Source organism: Calypte anna, chromosome 7, assembly GCF_003957555.1.
Source record: "Calypte anna isolate BGI_N300 chromosome 7, bCalAnn1_v1.p, whole genome shotgun sequence".
NCBI classification, from domain to species: domain Eukaryota; kingdom Metazoa; phylum Chordata; class Aves; order Apodiformes; family Trochilidae; genus Calypte; species Calypte anna.
This window is the reverse complement of record NC_044253.1, coordinates 30134645-30152087: the sequence shown is the minus strand read 5'-3', so window position 1 is coordinate 30152087 and position 17443 is coordinate 30134645. Positions and strand designations below refer to the sequence as shown.

The 17443-nt window shown below is 39.6% G+C and overlaps 1 protein-coding gene across 1 annotated transcript in view; it reads right to left on the bottom strand.

Annotated features, from left to right (window-relative positions):
• Nucleotides 1–17443, bottom strand: part of BARD1 (BRCA1 associated RING domain 1) — a 42605-nt gene that overhangs the window by 13083 nt on the left and 12079 nt on the right. Inside the window, exons 5-7 of the mRNA XM_030454387.1 lie at nt 8687–8767; nt 7809–7981; nt 858–966 (exon numbers count right to left, since the gene is read on the bottom strand). Of these exons, the coding sequence (XP_030310247.1) occupies nt 858–966; nt 7809–7981; nt 8687–8767 (363 nt within the window). The remainder of the gene's footprint in view (nt 1–857; nt 967–7808; nt 7982–8686; nt 8768–17443) is intronic.

Genomic DNA, 17443 nt, shown 5'->3' with positions numbered 1-17443 from the left:
TGAGCCCTAATCACCCTAAAGCCTCAGGCTTTGGATTAAGTCATCCATATAAGCTGGTAACCACTCACTCACCCAAAGCACATACTGAGAGTTCTGTTTGTGACAGAAGCTGCATCTTAAACTTGCTACGTGTTGGAGGAACAGTCATATCCCTATATCCAGCTGACATGCTTTACTTCTGGCCAATAGGTATCCCAGTACCTCAGTAAGGAAAGGTCATAACAGGCTCCATACCCTGGAGTAGACCAGGACTGCTTGTATCAGCCACATCAGTTTAATCATTCATTAGGAAGCATAAAGCATTTCATAATGCAATAAGTTGTTAAGTTTTATGTAATTTGATTTTGGTCACAAGTCCCAAGAAGTCTTTGGCAGAAAGAGGGGAAAAACAAAGAACCCCAATCCTTCAAAAGCTGTTTTCAGCTTCTGAGTTGATAGCTTAATTGTTGGACAAAAGATGACACTGGAATAGCCTTTTTAAAGACACACAGAAAGCACCTGGAGCAGACTGCTGGTGCTTTTAGCCAGTTTGGCAAGTAGAACAAATTTAAATGCGTAGAAAACTAACAACAATAGCAAAGTTCAATCAATGATATTTCAAGAGTAACACAGCGTTCATTCTCCTATAGTGAGGCCACATTACAAGTATCATTTGCTTTCTCAGATAAAGCTACAACAGCTTTGTGTGTCCCATATACATTCTAGAAATATTGTCCAACTTGCTTCCCAGCCTATTTTAAATCTCCCTGTAAAGACAGGTGATGTATTGTACCTAGGACCAAGCCTTCAGTATTTACAGGATAAACTTATGTTTTTTAATAGGAAAAACAAACAAAAAAACCAACCCACACACTTACCCCAGAGGACTGGTTGAGTGACAGTGATTCATTCTTCACTGGTAACATTAGCACAGATTTCATCTTTTCACTTTCTGCATAGTCCACAGGCCTCAGACCAAATATATTACTGGCAAAACAACCACAGATGGGTTTAAATGAATAAAATGTGACTTGATTCTTAACTAACTGGACACATGAGATGGGTTGCTTTCCCTCCCACTTTCATTTATATGCAATTTCAGCTAAAACCCACAAAGCTTCAAGTAAGAACTGCAACCAAGACAGATGGATACTGAATTATAAGCTGCTGCATTCAGCTGAGAAGGATCTCCAGAGCAGATTATTCAGTTAAATAAACTACAGTCCCTGTTATAGTTTTTCAAGATACATTTTGATGTCACTCACAAGACCTAGCAATTTCAGCTTTACTCTTTCACTGCCAGTCATATAATCAGGAAATGCACTTTTGACTTACCCATTTGCTATAGAAGACATGTCAGAAGACTGTAAATGCTGTGTTAAACAGTGGAGCTTGATGTGGTCATGCTTCTATGAGAAAAGTTACCTGCTTCCTACTGGGGAAGTGTGCCTATCTCACACTTCCAAAACGTGAGCACACATCTCATTTTCCCTCAGTGTGCTGTTCTACAGAACACATTATAGCCAATTCATTCAAGTTTTTCTTGGTTTGCCAATTTTGTTGAACACTATTCATCCTGTGTGGCACCCCATAGTTACTTGATATGCTTCAAGATTCAATTTTCCCCCCGTTCTTTTAGCATTACTCAGCCAGATAAGATTTGCTATAAACACATCAAGCATGGCTATGGCTTCTCTCTTCTTCACACAACTTTGAAGCTGCAGGAGAGTAATGAGAGGAGGAAAGCTGGAAACCAAAGACCAGGTATAATTACCATCAACAAACACGATCCTCTGCCATATGCTTGGGAAATATTCTGCATGTTTTCCCCTCTGAGAAAATAATGGCTATTCCAAATGATCCTGTTCTCCCCTCCTCATGTAGCTCCTGCTCTCAAAAGGCATAATAAGAGCGTGTCATGAAGGGGAGGCTTGTGACCAAGAGCAAAGCCTTGACTCAGCATCTGAAATCTGTCAGGCTTAGTCATCAAACAATAAAACATTTAAAGAGGTTGAAGATACAGGGTTTTTTTGAAGCACTGTCCTTTAGCCACACACTCCTGTGCACAGCAGGAATCCAGCAAGCTTTATAGGGAATTTTACATAAGGCCATAACCCAATCAAGCCCAAAGAGTGGCTCAAATCATCAGATCTTCATTCTGAGTTAAATGGGGGGCTTTGGCCAGTGCAAAGCTGAAAGATGCAACAGATCTCAGCACTTTTCTGTGCCCCTGGACTGAGCACTGCTCACCAGCATGGGAAAACAAGCCCACAAAAGTCCCATCTATAAGACTGTGGGATGGCATTTCACAATTGCTAGTTTTACACTATTACCAGCCTTAAGCTCTTTTGTGTTACTAATGAGCAAAGAGCTGGCATAATACAAATTCTACAGACTAAAAGATAATTGGTTATATCTAGGCCCAGTCCTGGGAGTTGCAGCCCATTAAATACTGTCATGCTGTTCCTGCTTTGTCGTGCATCATCAGGGAAGCTCTTGCCCTTTCTTTAAAAAAGGGCCATAATCAACTCTAACTACTGCAAGACAGTTCCTCTGAACAATGCACCTGGAGGGGCTTGGTGGAATCAGCACATGCACCAAGATCACCTTTAGACTGACCTTTTACTGTGAACGAAGCAGGGGGAGGAAATCACTGCATGCCAGTAGCAGAGATTTGGGAGTATCTTCCCCATAAATGACAGTAAGATCCTTGACTGGTGGGAAAAAATACTTGAATATTTACCATGGATAATTATACAGGCCACCACAGTTCAACATACAATATTTTTTGGCAATTAAACTGCACAAATAAGAGCTCCAGCTATCACCTCTGGGGGCTTCTTACCAGTGTGTTGCCATTATGCAGCATTGATGATTTAATGGTTATTCAGAGGATGGTAAAGTACAGTTAAAGTAAAATGTGACAAACTTGGCAGCTTGTGTCTGAAAAAAAGGAGAATGCCTGCCCAAGGGATGGGCTTAATAGTCTGAGTATCTGCACTTATAAAACTTCTTATAAAAACCTTTAGAAATAGGAGTTAGGTTATGGTGCAACTCTTGCTGAAGTCTTAGGCATGAAGACAACAGAAGTTACTGCTGTAGTAAGAAAGAAACTTAAAAGCTACCTTCCTAAATGTTTTATGAACATGAAATAAGTGACCAGAGGAATAAACAAGTAGGGACACACCTGTCAGCCCTTCAGAAGCCACAAACTTGCACAACTTCCAGTACAAGCAACACAAGAATTTGTAATCACAAGGTTTAAGCTGCTCGATTTTCATACCAGATATTATTTACTGTTCCACAGCTGAGCATAAATCAATTTTATATCCAAGCCCCCCATAAAAATACAGTATTGAATGGAAGTCCTGGAATCAGTTCCCAGTGTAGTCCTGTAACCACTTATTCCCATGTAGATATCTGGCCAGTTTGGGACTCTCAAGGCAGCACCCATATTTTGAGTACAGTAAGCAGTACTTTTTTTAACCTGACAGAAGGAAGAAAATGTAATCTGTGTAGCCAGAAAGACTGTCTTTGATACCCAGGGTCAGGGTTTTAATTAACCTGCTGTCAGAGGGATGTTAAGCATACTGTCTTACATTCAGACAGCAAAGTCCTATGCTATCTTGACTTAGAAAAAGCAAAGTTATGTCAGCATCAGGGTCTCGTGCCTCCTGGCATTAACTTCAGGTTATAATATTTTTTTACTGCTCTGCCATTCATAATTGAGGACCCCAGTCTATCCCTGGGCATTCCCCATTCCCAGAATCAGACTCACATCTACTCAAAGACAGCTACCACCTAAAAAAAAAAATAGGAAAACACAACAATTTTTACTAATGCTAAGCTTATTTTGCATAGATCTAATTTTTCAAATCACTTGGTTTGCTGTGAAGCAAGGAAAAAAAGAATGCAAGAGAGCGAGCACATGAAAAAAGCTATAAAAATATGAATTAGGTATATGTAGGAGATTAACTTAAAAAACCTAACCAGACCAGCACGACAATTAATAGGTTCACTGGTCCATATAATATTTTTCATTTGTAGTTTATATTTTTCCCAGTCAAAAAAAAAAAACCAACAAAAAAACCCAACAACTTCAAATGGCAAATGAAGTGCCTCAATTATGAAACCTTAGATTCCCCCCAAAATTTTGCCAAGGAATACTAAAATCCCAGGATTGCTTTCTGGCAAGAGGTAGTTCTCATCTACATTCACTTGGTCTAAAAAGCTGCTTCATATTACATACAGTTACTTTTTAATGCACCATATATTACTATGACATGAGAAAGACACTTGAAATGAGCTGTTCTTAATGGGTCTGTGAACATAAGATCTAATTCTGAAATTGTGAAGTCTCAGCTCCCTGATGGTTAAGGTTATACTACTTGAATTGAAGTCCCTTAGAAAGCAACTGTATTTATTTCCTCCCAGATACATCTTACAACCCTCTACAGAGCAGGGGATCTTACCTGCCTCTGGACTGCAGTCATTAAAGACTGTACATCTCTAAAAAATATTTCACCTTGCACAATTGAGTATCATACTATATTTCAGAACTACTTCTCTAAGCAGTTTATTTAATACAAGCTTTGCTTTTGTTCCAGTATATTAACTCTTCAACATGATACTAAGACTCAAACCTGAGTTAATGCTACAGTGAAAACAGGAGCAAGATATTAACCCCTTCTGTGAGGTTTCATGGTGAATTATTTCTTAGTATCCCAAGTAACATTTGAGCACACTTATGTTCACATTTTCTTTAGCTTAGCTAAAGAGAAAGATTTTAAGTAACCACAGTGAACTAATCAAACTTTCCTCTCTAGCTCTACGAGGTAATGAAGAATCACTAATATGTTAAGATAAAGAAGGCATTCTTCTGGGCTGAAAGTTAGTTCATTGGGAGCCTGAAGAGCCCAAGAAAGGAACAGAATAATTTAACACATTACAAAAGCCAAGATTGAGTAAAATTTATCAGTTTAGCAAAATTGGTTTGATGCAGTCTTAACTCACACACTGAATGCCTCTTCAGTTAAGGTACATCTCAGGTACCTTCCTAAAGAAAATAAAGCTTTGAGAAGAGTTGTACGTTCTCATCCCTGCTCAATTTTTACTTTAGAGATCCTAGAGAAATAATGTGAAGGTGAATAGATCCTGTGATAAGTACAAAACGCCCTCTTATAATAGTCATAATGAAAAGAATAATTGCCTCATCTTAAGTGACCACCCCGTTCTCACCTCCAATTTTTAAAATTATGGTCTGCAGGTCTTTGGGATTTAAGAAAAAAGCCACTGAAAAGCAAGTTTCTTGTCAGATGCGATTTCATTATAAGGGTACCTACATTCACCAGAAAAAATATTTAAACCATTTTACATTAAAGAAGGTTCAAATCTACTTACTTAGACAAAGCCAACAACTGTTTAAATTAGGACTACAACTACCAGGGGCAGCAGCAAAAAGAAACCCTCTGAGATTTGCAAAGTCATGATCCAGGAAAAGATCATGCACAATTCATTGCTGGAGCTAGCAGAAAACAGAAAGGAAGGGAGGCACAAGATGTTCCCAGAATTCTCAGACACAATGTTCTTGTTTTTCAGTAATGTTTTGAAGAGGTCAGTAAAATCATACTCTTCAAGACTGAACAGTTTGCTTGTACATCCTTTTCTCTGTGTCTCTGATGCTCCCTGCAAAAAAGGGAGAGAAGAACCAACCCCTTTACGTCAGCAATGCAAAAGTAACATTCACAGTACTTTCAGCCAGAGATAAACATTTCAAAATTTGATTTGGAAGCCTCAGTTTTTCCAGGGGAGACAGCAAGGACTGGACTGTTGCCAAAGCACCTCTGGTTCCTTTTGCCAGACAATTGAAACAAAGTTTCAAGGCAGCTAAATTCGTTTCCAAAAAAAAAATTAAGTTAAATGAAAATAGGAATACATATTTCTTGGATTGTTCAGCCTGGAGAAAAAGAGGTTGGGGGGAAACCCCATTGTAGTCTGTGGCTTCCTCATGAGGGGAAGAGATGGGACTGGCACCAATTTCTTCTTCACTCCTGTGACTGATGACAGGACTTGGGGAAGTGGGAGGAAGTTGAACCAGAGGAGGTTACATATTAGGTTACATTTAGGTTAGGTATTAGGAAGTGGTTTCTCAGCCAGAGGACAGCTGAGCACTGGAACAGAGTCCCCAGGGAAGTGGTCACAGCCCCAAGACTGCCCAAGTTGAAGAAGTGTTTGGATGACGCTCTCAGGCACACAGTGTGATCCTGGGGCTGCCCTACACAGGAACAGGAGTTGGAGCTGATGATCCTGATGGGTCCCTTGCAACTATGATCCTATGATTCTTAACACCACACACAAAAGAGATTCCAAGTACACTGGAGATCAAGCACACTTAGAAGTAATTTCTGATACTTCGTGGCACTACAAGAGGGAGGCACTGTTGTGACATATCCTATGTCAATGTGTTCAATGAAAAGCTAGAAACAAAGTTTAAGGTTTACATAAATTTCTCCCTATGTGATTAAAAATCTTTTGTTTCAATAAAAAGTCATGTTTGCTTATGCTGAATGAGCTGAAAGGTTCAGGTTCATCTCACTTTGCAAGAACTCATGTAGAGACTAAGGCTAGTAAGAGACCTGGAGAGTTGGACTGTGTTGGCCTGTGGAGTCTTGGCTGAGCACTTTGACAGTGCTTTAAGAACTGTCAAAACCTTGCATCACATCTCTTGGCTTTGCTACACTGTTGTTTACTCCAGATGGACAAGTGGTGTCAAAAAAAAACAACAGTTCCTGATATTAAGGCTTGAAGAATTAAGTTTTTGAAGCAGACTGCTTTCCAAGGTGTAATGTACAGGTCTTTATTGTTCAAGAACGAAGTAAAGATGAACAATTTATCCTTGGTTTACATTTTCATGCTGAAGTTTTATGGGTTTGTTTTTAACTCCATATATTCAATACTAGGACTGTTTTTTAAAACCCTGTGACTTTCCACTGAGTACCTTAATTTTCTGAGCTTCAAGAGCCAATACCAAGAATGCAGTGATTAAGCTGAACTTAATTCTTCTCCATGTGGCTGGCAAGGAAATTCATGACACACAAGACTTCATCTTATCCCGTTACACACCTATGGGCAACCTGGCACTGGACTCAAATTTTAGGTCCTGGCACAACTACAACACCTAAAACCACATTTAGTGTCTGAAATACTAAAAGCTTACGGGTTATCCACACACTAACAGATTCTTTACACAATGCCAAAATCTTCAGCAGGTGTAATGTATAGAAGATGCAATTATTTTTTTAATTTAAAAGCATATCAAGGATAGGTCTTTGATTCAGAATGGAAAAAATAAAACATTTGCCAAATCTCAGCCTGTGTCTGTGTCATTTGTGAAGGTAGAATAATAGGCTGGATCAAAACACCTTCTGCTAGCAAGCAGTATAGTAAAAGCAGAGACAAAAACCAGCTGTAGCATTTCAAAACTCATCTAGCTCAGCACCTTAGATCTGACATTAGCTACATGATGACAACAGAAAAGTTTAAGAATGCAGTAAAATTGTTCTTTTTACTTTCCTAGTACAATCTCTCATATTCCAGGTATTTGTAACTCAGAGTTCCTCAGAAAAGCTTACAATAGAGCAAAATAGAAAGGAAACATCTCCCTGGAAAAGGAGGAAATAAGTATAGCACAGCATGCAATTAACACCCACCCCTCCACTTCAAATAAACTTCATTTATTATTAGCTTTGGTTCATATTTACTTAACAGACACTCTGGAATTGTAGCTGTAGCTCATGCCATAGTTAAACCAACACCCCATGTATACTTACACTGCATCACGGGAGGCACCATGCAAAAGCAGAAGCTCAGCAATGCTCTCATGCCCATTCTTGACAGCATCATGAAGTGGCGAGTCGTTCTGATACCCCGTGCTGTTCACTGATGCCTTGGATTGCAGCAACAGCTCCACCACTTCTCTGTGCCCATGGTTACATGCCTCGTGCTGGTTGGGCAAATCCATAAGAGGAAAACACAAGTGAAGCAGAATAGGTAGGAAGGACTTCTGCCACAGCAGTTAACACATTTGAAACACCTCTCAGTAGAGGGTCAGGGAAGACGATGCAAGAATACTGAATTACATTCCTGATGTGAATTAACCTTGGAATTTAGCACTAAGAAATAACAGAGAACTGAACAAAAGTCAATGGTGTGCAAATTAGACTACAGGGAACAAAGCCTTACAGATTACAGACTGCCAAAAAAATTCTTCAGGACAGGAAGAAGTCATGGTTGAAGAGAACCTTTTGGTTTCCTGTATTTGAAATAAGCAATTTTTTTTTTCATTCAGCTACTTGATGTATTTCCAAAATTGTAAAAAACACCAAGGACATTAAGAACCCATAAAATACATACACTATCTGCAATTAACAGTCTTCTAGTCATCATAGTTACATTTTCTGCATTTGCAGAATTGCAGGCTGTTAAGATTTCTTGTCATGCCCTATCCCAGCAAAGTAGAGCTGGATTTGGGCAGGTCAATAGTTGCTAATAAATTCTTTTAAACTTCTTTATTACCATTTCTTCACTTTGCATAATTCTTTGTCATCTAAATGCGTGTAAAGGGAACCAATATATGGGAGAGGAAAGGAAGCATGACATTAAATCTGATTATAAGTCAGGTGACAGAAAAAAAATCTTCAGTACTCACCAACGGTGTCCAGCCAGCATTATCTTTGACATTAGGATCTGCCCCATTTTTCAGCAGCTGTTCAACAACTGCCAAGTCACCCTACATAGGAAAAAAAAAACCACAATGTTTAATGAAAAGTAATGAAGATACACAAAGACAACAAAATCTGAGATGTAGAAATATAAATTTATCTGCAATAAAAATGTAATGATATGAGTCTTCCACTTAGATATTGTCAGGATAACAAAAACTCAACTGATTTTGGAGACCATGGTTTATCTTTATTGCTCATTTAGAAACACCTGCACTTTTCACAGAGATACATATTTTTAAGTAAGAAGGCACAAACAACAGACTTAACTGGGAATAAATGAGCAAGTTTGTGCAATTTGTCCACTGAAGTCAACTGCAAGGAGTAAAATAAGGAACACTTATTCACAATTTCCTTGTCCTTCAGATTGGATTTTTTTTCAAAGTAATCTAAATAACTTGCTAGAAACATGCACAGGTAAAATAGATTAATAAGCCTGACAAGCTTCTACAAGTTGTTTCCCTGTGAGCCAAAAGGACAAGTGAAAGACTTAAATTTAACACTGCAATTACTGCTCTAGCTGAATATCACTGGTACTTTTTCTCATATTTGTTCTACCAAAATAGTTTTCATTGCTTTTTGGCAGAACACTATATTCTGGTTATACTATAAACAAGGACATGCATATAGAAAAGTGTGGAAACTGATGCAGAGATTATGAGATGAGCATAGAGACTGAGTAAAAACAAGGCAAAGGAAGCAACTGGACAGATTTTGTGAATCAGAGGTTTTGACACCCCTAAAAGGTAAGTGAAAGAAAGTCAGTAATGAGATTGGAGCATACACAGATGCAGCTATTAATAGCTGCAAGGCAAGGAGAAGCCTCCTGCAGAAGCTGAGGCCAGAAAGTATCTGCAGTGCAGGTCTCAAAAGCAGGTGGGAAGAGTAACCCAAGGAGAGTAAAACCAAATGGACTCTGAGCCCCTTTCTACTTTCACCATCCACACCCCAGCATGCTGGTAATTAAAACTCACTTTGTGCCATGTCAGCCAGTTCTTGCTTCTGGCATTTGTTCCTACAGAACAGCAATTGGAAAAGTTTGCCCTACTAGAAGGGATGCCACAAAGCCTCCTCCCAGATTTTTGCTGCAATGTCAGGGAACCCACCACAGCTACAGATATATACAACTAATGGGGCCAGGCTGCCCCACATCTCTCAGCATCAGGTACCACCTCTCAGACCAAAGCAACAATTCACCTGCACTGTAACAGATCAGGCACAGTTATGCTGACAGAGAAATACAGAGGGAGAACACAGCAAAGTGTCATCTAATGACTAAAACTACCTAAATAATACAAACTTTTCATTTTACATTAGGTTTTTTTTTCTTCTTCTTCATTGTTTTGTTTGTTTGGTTGGTTTGTTTTGTTGCTTTGTATTTGGTTTTGCTTTTTTTGTTTTTCTTTTTCATTTTAGGATCCACCCCAACCAAACATTTCAAGATGCCCACTAACATTTTCCCTAGACCAGGGTATTGCAATCCCCAATAGAACTAAAACTACAAAACTAACTGGTATCTCCCTCTTGCCCTTTGTCAAATCTGTAATATACAGAATACTAGGACTTGGAAGAGGAAAGAGAAGATTAATCCATTATATACAGAAAGTTCCATGCCTTTAGGTGGTGGCAAGTAAAAAAGTTCCTATTATGTCACACCACACCTTAGAAGTTATGAAATAATATTAAATTAAGCTTTCAAGACATTGAAATGCATTTCAATGTATTTTAATCCCATTTTTGTTTTAAGAAGAAACACTTCAGAAAAACAAAATAGCTTTAATCTTTACTCTTTAGACTAAATATTAAGACAGACTTTGTTCAGCAGAAATAAATCAAGCAAGAAACAACAGGCAACTCAAAATTCACACAAAAATGCTGAGAATCATTGGCTTTAGAGTCAAATTAGCACAGAGGAATTTCACGTGTTATATTCACAACCTAGATGTCCCAGCAAAATGTTACTTTTCAAAGCAATTAAAAAATATACTGCTGTTAGAATACTTCATGGTTACAAGGTAATAGACATGCATCAAATCTGAAGAGTTATTCAGAGGCAGCTAAGACAGTGCTCAGCATTAGATCTTTTTCTACAGACAGAAGCCACAATTACCTATAATGAGTGAGATCTGAGCTTATAATTTAAAGTTAAAATTGCAAACACTTACAGCAAAGGCTTGACATTTCAAGAGTACTCCTTCAGAGCAGTAAGTGTAGTTAACAATTTGTGTGGGCATTAGGTAGTACTACAGCTTTTCATATCAGTTTTTGAGTATTGATTTGTAAAACATTACTGCAGTTTTATGAAAGGAAATGCTACTGGTGTGAACACCAGCACTGACAACATCCACAGAATGAAATCCAAATTTAAGTTAAAATTAGAAAATTGGCATTGTGCTGTTCACAGAAGAAAAAATATTCTCATCACCTCAGCTGGAAATGGAACCTGTTCCCTGCAGCCAGCTCCCAGGGTGAGTGACAGGGAGGGAGGGGAAGCCATCATCCCAGCTGTACTGCACAATGACTGGGTGGGTGCTGTCAGGCAGGATTACAAAAGATACATTAACAAAAATATTCATAACTAGGACAACAAGCCTTTTGTCCCCACAGCAGCTCATCAGTACTTTACTATATTATGAATACTTAGTTGAAAAGAGGAAAACAAAAATTTCAAGATGTAGATCTTTAGCAAGCATGTGTTAGGGTACCCCCTGCAAAGAAGACAAACATCTGATAGTGATCCAAAAGTAAAAAAAGTGCAGTTAACACACTGGTCTGTTCTGTGAGAGCTGATGGAACTACTACTAAATATTTTGCTGTACTCTAAAGAAGAAAAGCTAAGCATTTGGCAGGGGCAGGTCCTATCCACAAACATCTACACACCACATCTTTCCTCCACAAGAAAGCAAAAGAGACTAATACTTACAATCACCTATTGCTTTGAGGTTAGTTTTTTCAGACATGCTTCCTAAAGTTGTTCTTCAACTAGTATTGAAATAGACTTTGTATATTTAGACCTTTGAAGTTATTCTATCTATAAACGCCAGTAAAAAATCACCAGTCCCAAATACAGAATCCTAACCATACCAGATGATTTGAGGAGAGACCTCACAGTTTGTATTAAGTCCATAGCAGCAGCAGACTGGAAATATAACTGGAGATACTACCTGTTCAGAAGTAGAGAACAGGACAAACACTAGGTTGAAAAATGCTAACATCAACATTGCACAAGAAAGTGTTTACTTTGAAATCTCATAACCAATGAAGGATTACAAGCAGCTCCTGAAGAGGGAGAAACTACTGCAGAATGTAAAGTTACCTGTTTGGAAGCAAAGGACATTTTAAGCTCCTAACAAAGCTTATGTCTAGTGACAACATAATAATGCAATGTGTTTGCTCTTTCTCTGCTACAGTATATGGGAGCTCTGAAAATCATAGAAGCAGGAAAGGCACTGGGTCCATCTGTCGGTAGATCTAGAAGACAGCATCAGCTAACAGAAGAGAAGGGTATTTACACAGCTTTATAAACACTTCCCTCCCAGTGAGAATTTTGTTCCTACAGATGCAGATGGCAGAAACCCAGAAAGTCATCCTCATTTGGCTTACCCAGTTCTTTCCATTTGTTGTTTTGTTTCTGGGGTGTTTTTTTCCCCCCAAAGTCACTTGTGTCACAATGTTAATGCAGAGAGAGGGTTAAGAACTCCAAGGATCCTTTCAGCTTGATTTTATACATTGATTTTTTCCATTTTAACCCTTTAATATTTTCAGCCACCATAGGTATTTTCCACCTAAAAGTCCCATTTAAATCATTATGTTAATGAAAGTCTATTCTTCCAACTCAAAAGACAGAGTCCCAAAGAATGAGGGTAGTACAAGAAAATGATACTACACTTGCATCCAAGACATGCTGCTAGCTTCTACCAGCAGACCTCATTACTCCAATGAAACAGGTATTATATACACAGCTAAGTCACCTGCCATACAAAATCAAGAGGCCTGGACAATAAGACCTTACACCTTTACAGCTGCCAGGAATGATTCTGTCCATGCACTGCATTTTGCTCAGGGGAGGCTGGAAGACATTTCTCCCCTGTACATGCACGACCCAACACTCAAATATGATACATACCCATCTGATACCACAAGTGAGGAACTGTGCAGCTAACTAGGTAAGAGATACCTGGAAAAGTATTTAAAAGGTATTCTTGTGTTGACCATCACATGCTTACACAAACTTTCACTCTAAGGGGTCATTAACTGCTAAAAAAAGCAATAAAAATGAAGAGTTTCACAGGTTCAGAAGGAATTATCTAATAGTTACTACAGTGTTAATGAATATGAAGAGCCCAGCAGAGCAGGTCTTGGGTGATGCCTTTATTAAGGACCTCTACGAGGTGGCTCCAAGCCCCAACCTTCAACACTTCCAGGGATGAGACTGTCACAGCTTAACCATGCTCATAGCAAAGAATTTCTTACTAATGTCCAACCTAAATCTCCCCTCTTTCAGTTTAAAGCCATTTCCCTTAAGCTATGACTCTAAGCCCTTAAAAAAAAGTCTCTTCCCAGCTTTACTGTAGACCCTTCAGGCACTGGAAGGTGGTATAAGCTCTCCCCAAGGCCTTCTCTTCTCCAGGCTGAACAACCCCAACTCTCTCAGCCTGTCTTTATAGCAGAGGTGCTCCAGCCCACTGAGCATCTTTAGGGCAGCTCCTCTGGATTTGCTGTAGCTGTAGCCTTCTTATACTGGGGACTCCAGAACTGGGCAGAGTACTCTAGATGCACTCTCACCAGAGAGGAGTAGAGGGGAACAATGCCCTCTGTTCTTGACCTGCTGGTCACACTTCCTTTGATGTAGCCCAGGACACAGCTGGCTTTCTGGGCTACAAGTGTACACTGCCACCTCATGTTGAGCTTCTCATCAACCAACACCCCCAAGTCCTTCTCCTCAGGACTGACCTCAATCCACTGCCTGCCCAGCCTGTAAGTGTGTTTGGGATTGCCCCAACCCAGCTGCAGAACCTTTCACTATTGCTCTTCCTGGAATCCACAGTGACAGTGACTCCACACTGTGAACTGCCCTATCATCTCCCTTGTCAATGCAGAAGAAATATAGACACAAAACTCTAAAAATGTTTTTCTCTGTAGTAGATTTAAGACTCTGTACTAACTAGTTAAATAATAGTGAGCTGCATTTTCAGTTGTCACATAAAAACTAGTCATGAGAAAAACTTGTGACTTAAAAATCAATCATATGTGGAAGGGCTGTTGACTGGGCAATTTCCCATCAGTTTAGACTATTAGGAGTAAATAGGTTGCAAGTTACATTTTATATTTTAACTAATTGGAATTTTTACCTTTAATGATTACAAAGATAAACATGACTGTTGTTTGCTATGGGCAGAGCTGCATTTATTTTCATTTACTAGTGTAACTCAGCATTACATTCACCCACACAAGAACCTTTCTTGAAAACAATTTTTATTTTGGTAAGCTTATAACTAGTTGAAGCAAAAAAGGGCAGTTCCTCAGAATCATTTAAAACAGCCAAATATGATTAATTTGTCTTATAACAGTATTCCTTTTAAATAAAAAAAGGGAGAAATCAATTAGGTTTAATTAAATCCAGGGTATTAGAATCTAACAGCTAATAAAAATAATACAGCTTTATTTTTATAATTCATGAAGTCCCAGAGAATTAGACTTTATTTCACTTGGGGGGAGGGTAGAAGTTACGAGTTTGTTTCTGATTACACATATGGAAAAACATTACTGGTTGTGGAAGGAAGAAGAAAAAAAATCTCTAAAACAAAATAATAAATACTTCTAGAAACAGAAAAAGAGGAAAGGACTATTTTGAAAAAGCCAACAAAAAAAACCCCAAACCAAAACAACCAAAAAAACCAACCAAAAACACCACCAACAAAAAAACCCCAGAGTAAGAATGTATGGTCACTATAAAAGCTCACATTTTCAAGACCATCTTATTTGAGAACACATTTATCAGTTCTGTGGTAGGGTCCTACAAGTCAGAAGAGTGATCCAGAAACATAAAGGTACACAAAAGATTTGCATGCAAAAAATGTTTGGCAACTGCCACATTGCCAGCAGATTCATGGCAATTAATGACTGCTCTTTCCTGTCCACTGCTCAAAAGGAAAGTGTTACCAAAACCCACAACCAATAGCTCTGTAGAAAAACCAAGTCCTCACATATCATGCTGACCAGAGCAACTTAATGCACTTTGACATGGATTAGTAACTGTGCCTACATTTTACTGGCTACCATGGGATGAAGCATCTTCTTAGGAACACTGTTAGATAGAGTATATATAACAAAAAGCACACCACAAATGAAAGGAGATACTCTGTAACTTTCTTCTACAGAGAAGGAGCTGAGGTTCACAGACAGTAAAAAAAAGCTCTCAAAAGTTCCATTGGAAGTTCAGTAGCTGGAAACACATAGGCACACAAAGACCATACCTGAAAGACCACACTCCTTGCCTTATTTTAGTTACCTTTAAAAAAGAGTGGTAACTTGTGATCACTCCGAAAGCCCTGGCTAGCTAAACAAGGCACTGGCTAGCCTAAACAAGGAACATGCTTTCCTAACAAGCATCTCAACACAAAAGGAACTGATCAGGCATTGGAATGGGCTGCCCAGGGAAGTAGTGGATTCTCCGTCCCTGGAGATATTTAAAAAGAGACTGGATGTGGCACTCAGTGCCATGGTCTGGTAACTGCAGCGGTAGTGGGTCAAGGGTTGGACTTGATGATCTCTGAGGTCCCTTCCAACCCAGCCAATTCTGTGATTCTATGATATAGTAAAACTATGGAAGAAATGGTGAGGAAGAGAAGCAACTTCCCATTGTAGATAAATCATGATAAACTTTAAAAGGAGACACCAAAATTAATTTACATACAGAACTTCTAATAGCATTCATGTGTCTGTCCACTGCCTACACTACAGCTGGACATCAGCTTTTAAGCTCAGTGAAACAGCCTAATCCCTCCTCAGAGACAGCTGTACCAATGCCAACAAGCAGTACCAGCTACACCATGAAACTTGGATATCAAAACTTGTCAATTCTTTTTGTCTATAGCATGAAGTGTTTAATTTTTACTCATCTCCAAAATGCTCTGCAATAAAAACCAACCTCATTGGCACATCACTTGTGCTCCAAAAATGTATCAAGACCTACTGCTGGAATCCCTATGTGTGTGAAAACCTGTCAAGGTAGATCAATTTTTGTTTTAAAACTAGTCATAATAGTATTCCCTACAAACACCCAGAAAATCATGAAAGGATGATTCATCATTTCTGAGATATCATGGCAAACAGGAGAGATGCCTGAGGACTGGAAGAAAGCCAGTGACATTCCAGTCTTCAAAAGGGGCAAGAAGGAAGATCCAGGCAATTATAGACTAGTCAGCCACACCTCCATTCCTGGAAAAATGATGGAGCAGCTCATCCTGGGGGTTATCAGGACTAGTCAGCATGGGTTTACCATAGGGAAATCATGTCTAGCTGATCTGATAGCCTATGATGTTGTGACTCAATGGCTGGATGCAGGGAGAGCAGTAGGTGTAGTCTACATATCCTTAGCAAGGCTTTTGACACAGTCTCCTATAACATCCTCTCAAGTAAGATCAGGAAATGTGGAATAGAAGAATGGACAGTAAGATGGATTAAGTACTGGCTACAAAATAGAGCCCAAAAAGTAGGGATCAATGGTGCAGAGTCCAGCTGGAGACCTGTAACTAGTGGAGTCCCCCAGGGATCAGTGCTGGGTCCAGTCCTGTTCAACATCTTTATCAGTGATCTTGATGATGGGACAGTGTCCTCTCCGCAAGTTTGCTGATAGCACAAACCTGGGAGGACTTGCTGACACCTCAGAAGGCTGTACTGCCATTCAGAGGGACCTAGGCAGGCTGGAGAGTTGGACAAGGAGAAATTTTCATGAATTACAACAAGTGTAAGGTCTTGCATCTGGGAAACAACAACCCCATGTATCAGTATAGGTTGGGGACTGACCTCTTAGAGAACAACACAGATGAAAGGGACCTGGGAGTTCTAGCTGACAGAAAGATGACCATGAGCCAACAATGTGCCCTTGTGGCCAAGAAGGCAAATGGCATCCTGGGGTGCATTAAAAGGGGGATGGTTAATAGGTAGAGAGAGGTTCTCCTACCCCTCTACTCTGCCCTGGTGAGGCCACATCTGGAATACTGTGTTCAGTTCTGGGCCTCTCAGTTCAAGAAGGACAGGGAACTGCTTGAGAGAGTCCAGTGCAGACCCACAAAGATGATGAAGGGAATGAAGTGCCACCCTTACAAGGTAAGGCTGAGGGAGCTGTGTCTCTTCAGCTTGGGGGAGTATGAGGGGCAAGATCACTAGCATTTACAAATATGTAAAAGGTGAGTGTCAGGAAGACAGAGTCAGGCTCTTCTCAGTGATGTCCAATGATAGGACAAGGGGTAATGGATGCAAGTTGGAGCATAGGAGGTTCTGTGTAAACAGGAAAAAAACCAAATCAAAACCACTTTTTCACTGTGAGGGTGACAGAACACTGGCACAGGCTGCCCAGTGATGTTGTGGAGTCTTCTTCTCCAGAGACATTCAGAACCCACCTGGACATGCTCCTGTGTGACCTACACTAGGTGGTCCTGCTCTGGCAAGGGGGGTTGGAC